The sequence below is a fragment of the Centruroides sculpturatus genome, unplaced genomic scaffold, assembly GCF_000671375.1.
Source record: "Centruroides sculpturatus isolate CEXI.00-Female unplaced genomic scaffold, Cexi_2.0 scaffold903, whole genome shotgun sequence".
NCBI classification, from domain to species: Eukaryota; Metazoa; Arthropoda; class Arachnida; order Scorpiones; family Buthidae; genus Centruroides; species Centruroides sculpturatus.
In genome coordinates, this window is record NW_019385049.1 from 200,516 (window position 1) to 208,983 (window position 8,468).

Here is an 8,468-nt window from a genome sequence, read left to right on the forward strand (position 1 = left end):
ATATTTTCACAGATCTCTTTTCATAGGTCTGCATCAGGTTTAACAAGAAGATTCAAACTTTAAATTCTAACTAATGTTCTGTTTTTTAAAAAACAAATTGAGTAATAATTGAAATGCAAATCTTAACCTGATATTAAACATAACATACATGCATAAAATATTACATAACATTATATAGTAATAAATGTATTGTTAAAGAGTTATGTAATATTCTTTACATAATTCTTTGACAGTATAACATTTTATACATACAGTGAAACCTCCATTAACAGACACTCCTGAATAGTGGACATGTCTACTTAATAGACACTTTTATAATCCCCAGACCCTTCAAATAGGACATCTATTACATATACCTCTAAATAGCAGACACTCTAAATAAAAACATCACTGCCCATAACCAACCTTATAAAAATGCAATGTCCTGCCTTCAATATTCTGAAAGAATCAATTGGGTACAAAATATTTTAAAAGAAAAACAACAAATCAGTTTATTCTTTCAGATGATGAATTTTGACTATAAGTATTAAATAAAGACTGACTTAAAAAAGGAATAGGAGAAGAGGGCAGATTATAAGAAGTTGAACAATATCCTTTATCTGTTAGAGAAGTTTAATCTGGTTTAGTTGTCAATCACCATTTATCATTACAGTAATACACCGAACTTATGCAATAGGTGTGACCAAGCAATAACCGCATAAGTCAAGGTATAATTTCCCACATAAATATATACAAATTAGTTTTAATTGGAGTCGGAGACTAAAGAAAACAATAACTTAAAAAAAATGTTTAATAATATCTTAGATAATACATGTGTATAACAAATTATATTATTAAAATCGTAAACCGAAGTTATTTTGATGTAAAAGGCTTCATAAAATCTAACAAATTCACCTGACAGCTCAAAGATTTTTTTCTCCTGCAAAATTTCCTTGTAGCACGCTAATAACTTTTTTATTTCTCATTTTGTAGAAGAAATGTGCTCTTCATTGGAGTCTATATTTTCTAAAATTTGTAACCCCTTTTCAATTGACCCGAGGCCTTCTGTCAAGTTTCCAACCGTCATTCGATCTTCTAATTGAACTGGTCTAAAGAATCAAGTTCTTCAATGTCTTGACATTGAAGAACTTGTCAAGACTCTTGCTCACACATTTCTATGAGCTCATCAATTGTCAGCTCCTGATTGTGGAAATTCAGCAGTTCTTGAACGTCATCACAATCCACTTCTAAATTTATTTACCTATTTATTGACAACTTCTTCAATCACATTACCAATTTCATCAGCCTCTGGTACTGATTCCTCCCGAGTTTCACTGGTGAAAAAAGGACACAGTTTTTTTCCAGACGCCATTTAAAGTTTTTTTCTGAAACTTCATTCCAAGATTGTTCAATGATTCTCACTGCTCTAAAACATTGAATTGTTTCCAAAAGTTTTTAACAGAGAGCTTGTTGTTTTGTCTCATAGCTTCATGCAGATGTGCAAACTATCATCTCGTGTAATAAGCTTTGAATGTTTTGATGACTCCCTGATTCATCGGTTGAAGCAAACTGATAGTATTTGATAGCAAAAATATAACTTTCACACATGGGTCAAAACTAGTTAAAGTCTCTGGGGATGACCTGGTACATTGTCGATTATTAGCATCACTTTAAATGGAATTTATTTAGATTGTCAATAACATTCAACCAACAAACCACCAACAAAAATTTATATCAAAGTAATCTTTTATCTTGAATGTACCATTTATATAAAATACTCACCTAAGTTTACCTGAGTTAGAGATTTCCTTTGTTACAGAATTTGTTTTTACTCTGAGTAACTTGTTGCCTGAGATTAATGGAGGTGATGAAACTAAAGATGGATTTCTGATAGTCTGAGAGGAAGTATTGTGAATCCCTAGAAAAAGAATCATAATAAAAATAAATATTTTTTTTATGCCTTTTCCATAACAACAACTATACACCTACTTTTGCATCCCTTCTGTATATACTGTAATATATGCTTTCATTTTCATCATAGATTTTTTGAGGTATATGTCACCATGTGTTATCTACACAAAAGTACTGTAGTTAATCTTCAAAAGTCATTTTATTTATGATAAAATAGAAAAACATTTAGATAAATTTAAAATAAATAGCAATAAATGCAACATTATTGATAAATGAATTTTTATCTTCCAGATAATATCAAGAATTGGCACTTTAAAATACAGAGCTATTATAATAATAATTTCTGTCAGAAATGTTAGAATGGTGCACGAGAAGATGGCGTATGTGGATTCGACCAGTTGTTATGATAATTTATGGAATTATAATTTTGGTATTGCTTCCTTTGTGTATTTGGCGACTCACCGAAAATGGCGTCACCTCTCACGATCAGGCGTGGTTTATCGGAGGTATTTTTGTTCTGATGGCTCTCCCAATCACATTTTGGGAGATAACACAACATTTAGTTCACTACACGAAACCTTACATGCAAAAATATATTATTAGGTAATTTTTATAATGATATTTCTTTAAAGGTAAGATAAAATGTTTATTTCAGGAGACAAAGTAATTTTTATTAAGAATGTCTAATGTTAATGAATCATAAGCGTTAATTATACTAAGGGAGTGTGCTAAAATATGTATGTAAAATTGCTGTATTAATCTAACAGACCACTTTTTATAACTAGACTCTGTGTAGTGCAATTGTGTGGCAATAATGTCATCTATGATCTACGATTGGTTTGGTAAATTTAAAGCCAGGCAATATGACATCAAAGATAAGCTATACTCGGGGAGGCCTTCTATTTTATTGGGTGATGACAATTTCAATTTTAGTTTTGTCTCTTGACAAAAAATATTTAAACAAAATAATTCCACTAGTTTCGGATCTCACAGTATTGTATATTAAGCATATAATAAATTCTTGACAATAAAATACATTTCTTTAAAAAACTTACAGTAAACACATATCCTAACATCCTAATTTATTCTTCCTAAATTAAATAACAATTTAGGAAGAATAATCCATCAAACCTGGGACACCATACTTGATGTTTACAAAGAGCAAAGTGTATAAATGGCTGATAGACTCACATTTTCTTAATGTCCTTAGCTAATGGCGAGTAGAACCTTGATGTAAGTTAAAAATTATTACAAGTATTGGTTGATATTGTAAGTTTTTAAAAAATTAATGATTTATTTTATTTATACAGAAAAATGCAATTATGTAAATTTGTAATAAAAATTTTTGGAAATATAATCCAAATGTACACGATATTAGGATACGTGTTTACTGTAAGTTTTTTAAAGAAATGTATTTTATTGTCGAGAATTTATTATATTGGACTTCATACTCAAATGTGAGTTATAAATAAACACTTGACTTTATTTCCATCACTTTTTAGTTGATATGATACGTGACAACAACACGTTTAGGGCATAAAGCCCCTCATCAGTCAACTGAAAGATACAATTTTTTAAAATACAGTAGAGCGTCGATTTTCCGAAAGTCAATCATCCGAAAGATTTCCAGTCGGCAAATTTAAATTTTTGCCAGTGCTGTGGAGCTTCAATCTTTGGCTANCTTAATGAATGTTACATTTATATATTTATTAATTATGAATCAAAATTAATTGTCATGTGTTGCAGAAATGCAACACACACTATACATTGAAATCTGTGTTACTTTTGTTGTGTTACTAATGTTGTGTTACTTTGGAGCAACATACTGGACATATAAGCATAATGAAAATAATTCTTCTCTTCTTTCCTAATTTGTAAAAAAAAAATTTTATGCACTTTGGTATTCCAAATTACAAAAAAGAAAAAAAAACAGATAAATCAACCCTACGAGGTGTAATACAGTAGACCTCCCTATAATGTGGGTTCATATAATGCGGTTTCGTATATCGCAGCAAAAAAATTGCAATCGTATTCGTATAAAGACACTAAAAGAGGCTCGTAAAATGTGGTAAAACGTCATCGCCGACTTGTGTTGCGACAGGATTGGTCAAATCTGAACCAATAGTTGATGAGCAGCGAAACTACTTACATGCTACAGAGAGTTTAGGCAGGTAAGTTGAGTTTACTATTGTCTGTACAGTATATAAATTAAATACTGTAAGTCTAATACAGTACTGTAATTTTATACATTTCTTGTAAAAAAAACATTTCTTATTCAATGGCCATAAAAATTATTTCTATTAATGATGTCTCCAAAATTAAGTTATTTTTCTGAAAAAAATTCGTTGATCAGAAAATGCGCCTGTTGTTTGGTGCACTGCTTCGCAACGAAAACAAGCTTAAGCAATGGCATCGTCGAACGGTGCACACTCGGTAAGTAATCCTACAATTTTTTGTTTATAGTATAGTTTATACAAATTATTTCCAAAAAATTATACGTGTTTTGGAAATGTTGAGTCGAATTAGTCTAGAATCGATTAATTTTATGGAAGAAAACCTTTCAAACAGCCGTAGTCCATAAACTGCACACGTGCCAGGCTGTGATTGGCTCATGTATTTAAGGATTCCTACAACGCGAAATTCTTATAAAGTGGAATGTACCTACTGTGTTATAGGGTGTTGACTGTATATAGAGTATCATGCACATGTTACCCGTCTGAAGTTTATATAGGAGAAACAAAAAGAAAATTAAACAAGTCAAGGAACATCTGGTCACCATCCATTTATAGTATGTAGATTCATCTTGGTCCCAATACATGAATGAATATCTTTAGATTTAGATAATATTGAAGTTCTGCATAAAGAAAGAAATCAATTTAAATATAGATTTAAAGAGAATACTGAAATTTGCAGACACAAAAACAACAAGTTTAAACTAAGGAATGTAAATAGAATCATGTTGGTATGACCATACATAGTAAGTACAAGTGTTTATCAGTAAACCAGTGATTGGTTGTCACTCGCTTTGACAGCATTATGCTAGAATGTCCTTGACAATGTACGTCTACTCAATAAGATATATAAAAACTTGTTTCCTAATTGCTTGTAACACATAAAAGGGTTTTATAAAGGTTCCATCAAATTCTTTACATTTACCAGAAATTAAATAATAATACAGTAAGAAACCCAGGCCGATATGTTTGATTTAAGTCTACTCATTAGTAACCACATAATTCAACTTGATTATTTTAACCATTTATCAGTTATAATAAGTACTCTCATGATTTATTATTATATTTTACATAAACCATATCATCCCTCATGTTTTAATGTGTTTAATCATCAAAGCATTCAGATACACTGGATAGCCACGTCTACTAACTACATTAATACTTGCAAGCATTATTTTTATTATATCTCTAACTGCATTACTATTTAAAAAAACTCCACCATACCTTTAAAATGCAGTCTATTTTACACCTATCGAACGTTTTCGGTCAGATTCACAGACCTTCTTCAGGATCGAACTATCAGATTTTAAATTTGCAAAACGGAAATTCCAAACTGCACGTTCTATAATCTTCTCAATTGCGCATGCTCATTATTATAATTTAAACGTTGCCGCTTTCCATGCCGATGCTATTTTGTTTGATTCACGGAAATTTATATTTTGCCCTTTTTCTTTGCTCTTGTAAATGTGCCAGGCTTCTGCATACTTTAGATGTCTTCTATTTTCCACTTTTTGTATTTCCTATCAGGAGGCTGATGCCAGGTGTATACAAATGGAGCAAGGCAGATGTCATACAAAAAGTGGAAAATAGAAGGCATCTAAAGTATGCAGAAGCCTGGCACATTTACAAGAGCAAAGAAAAAGGGAAAAATATAAATTTCCGTGAATCAAACAAAATAGCATCGGCATGGAAAGCGGCAACGTTTAAATTATAATAATGAGCATGCGCAATTGAGAAGATTATAGAACGTGCAGTTTGGAATTTCCGTTTTGCAAATTTAAAATCTGATAGTTCGATCCTGAAGAAGGTCTGTGAATCTGACCGAAAACGTTCGATAGGTGTAAAATAGCCTGAATTTTAAAGGTATGGTGGAGTTTATTATTTTTATTCTGTAATAAATCGAATTGTATTTGTGTCTTTTTAAAAAAGCATTGTATCTTTTAGGTGTTATACTGACAAGGAATCACTAAAATATAGTGCTTTAAAATGTATATATACTACAGTGTGAATAAATAATGTTACAAATACAGTAGAACCTCGATTATCCGGACCTCTACTATCCAGATTTTCGATTATCCCGATTGTTCAAAATAAACAAAAATTTTACGAATTTGCTTATTTGCACTTGGCAAATTATGATACTGTTTATGTACATGATGGAATGCATAACTTTTTTGTTTTAACAACGACTTATCTGGAACAGTGACCATAAACTCTTAAATATATTTTGCATCGTAATAAAAATATAACTTGACATACGTATTTATAAATAATTTATATTCAAATTACATCATTTCTATGACCAAGGGCGGCGTATGGGCAACATGGGCCACCACCTATGCCTCGCGGTCCGAAGGGCCTTGCGTCTCGAAAGTTTATGTATTACTTAAAAGCCGTGAATGCCACAAAAAAGTTTTACTCATCATAAAACGATAAATAGTTTGTCAAATTTTTATTCATAAAAATGCAGTTTCAACTTCTTTATTATTTTATAAAATCCGTCTTCTTGCGCCACCAGAGGGTTAGCGTTGGTCAGTAGTAGTCCAAATTCAATACGAACGTTTGTTTCTTGAAAATTTGATCACAATTTAAATACAGTATTTACTTTTAATATTACCAATATGTCATCGAAAAGAAAACGTGTTGTATTATCATTAAAAGACAAATTAAAGTATTTATTTCGATTATCCGGATTTTTCCTTATCTGGANTCTGAAGTATAATTTTTTATTGTTTTTATATTTTTCAATATATTTATTTTGTTCGTACAAAATAAAAAAATAATTTTTAACGATACAATAGTCTTTGTTAGGCTTAACATCGACGAAAATTCAACGCGAAGCGACATGCAACGGAGAGAAATTTCAACATCGGATACGTTAAACTATTTTTTCGTACATAAATCGATTAACCGAAATATCAGTTATACGAACAACCCCAGTCCCCAATTGATTCGGAAAATCGACGCTCTACTGTATTACATAAAATATCTAACAAAACAGAATTAAAATAATGTATATTTCTTACATTATCCATTTTTAATCTGTTATACATACAAGGTCTTAATCCAATAAGTGCGCACAACTTATTTTACAATAAGTGGAGTAATTTCATTAGAATCTGCTATAAATGATCTTTTACTTATTTCATAATATCCAGGAATCTAGACATAATCACATATATATCTCAAAAAAGAAATACAGTTTTTTACGTTATTGTTTTTTAATTGTATCCGTGTTACATACTGCATTGCAGTTTTGTACTGATTTGCATGTTACAAAGAAAGATATTATTTATATTAACAACAGTATAATCTTTATAGATAATTACAATCAACATTAATGTATATTGAGTGTATTATAATATTTTCATCTGGTTCTCATTTATTTTTACACTTAAATTTTTATTGATACAATTTTTGGCTGTTAAAATTGAGACGCTTTCTTTAAATTTTCTATTATACATATTTTTCTCTTTGTATAGTATTTTAACATTATTTTTATCTATATTACAGTCATTTATTAAACAATGGTCATGAAAAATGGAGTTTAGTCAATTACATTTGAGATCTGCAATATGTTTTTACTCGTATACCCAGTTTGCGTTTAGTTTCTTCTATATAGTAGTTAGTTGTATTACAGGTACACGGTATCTTATACACTGCGTTCTTTGTTTCTTGTTCTTTATTATCTACTTTATTAGGTTTTACCAGTCTTAATCTATTTTCTAATTTTTCGTATTTTGGGGCTAGTTTTGTGTTTATTTTTTGTAAATCTTTGTTGATATTCTCATATAGTCCTTTTATATATGGACTAGCAGACTCCGCCACGCCTTGTTGTGGCTCAAAATGTATCTATTATAAATGTATAACACTTCCCCATGGGGGAAAATTTTTCGAAAAATTTTTTCTTAGTGTACATTCTCTTGACGTACTCTATTAAAACGCGATCAAAAACGCAAAAACCCGCATCTATAATAGAAGCCAAGTTTTTCACAGTAATCCTTAATCCTGTCTCTCTCCCCCCGGGGGGAATATCGAAAAATCCCTTCTTTGTGTACATTCTGTTGACGTACTCTATTAAAATGCAATCAAAAATGCAAAAAACCGCATCTAAAATAGTATAAATAGAAGCAGAGTTCTTTACGGTAAGCCTTTCCCGTAAGGCTTACCGTAAAGAACTGTCCATCTCCCATGTTTAACGGAATAATATACAGCCTATGTCCACCCTGAAGTTCCATTCTAAATATTGGTGAAAAAATTTTTGAAATCGGATGAGTAGTTTTGGAGATTACCTGCTGCATCCAAACTTACATACAAACATTACCTCTTTATAATATTAGTATAGAT

At 30.6% G+C, this 8,468-nt stretch overlaps 2 protein-coding genes across 5 annotated transcripts in view; one reads left to right on the forward strand and one right to left on the reverse strand.

The window, feature by feature from the left end:
* LOC111633910 (transmembrane protein 184C-like) overlaps nt 1–8,468 on the forward strand; it is a 30,414-nt gene that overhangs the window by 1,683 nt on the left and 20,263 nt on the right. For all 4 annotated transcript variants that reach the window (XM_023378562.1, XM_023378561.1, XM_023378564.1 and 1 more), the window contains exon 2: nt 2,182–2,493. In XM_023378562.1, the coding sequence (XP_023234330.1) occupies nt 2,243–2,493 (251 nt within the window). In that variant the 5' untranslated portion in view covers nt 2,182–2,242. The remainder of the gene's footprint in view (nt 1–2,181; nt 2,494–8,468) is intronic.
* Nucleotides 134–8,468, reverse strand: part of LOC111633911 — a 17,883-nt gene continuing 9,548 nt past the window's right edge. Inside the window, exons 2-3 of the mRNA XM_023378566.1 lie at nt 1,762–1,897; nt 134–1,647 (exon numbers count right to left, since the gene is read on the reverse strand). Of these exons, the coding sequence (XP_023234334.1) occupies nt 1,488–1,647; nt 1,762–1,897 (296 nt within the window). The 3' untranslated portion in view covers nt 134–1,487. The remainder of the gene's footprint in view (nt 1,648–1,761; nt 1,898–8,468) is intronic.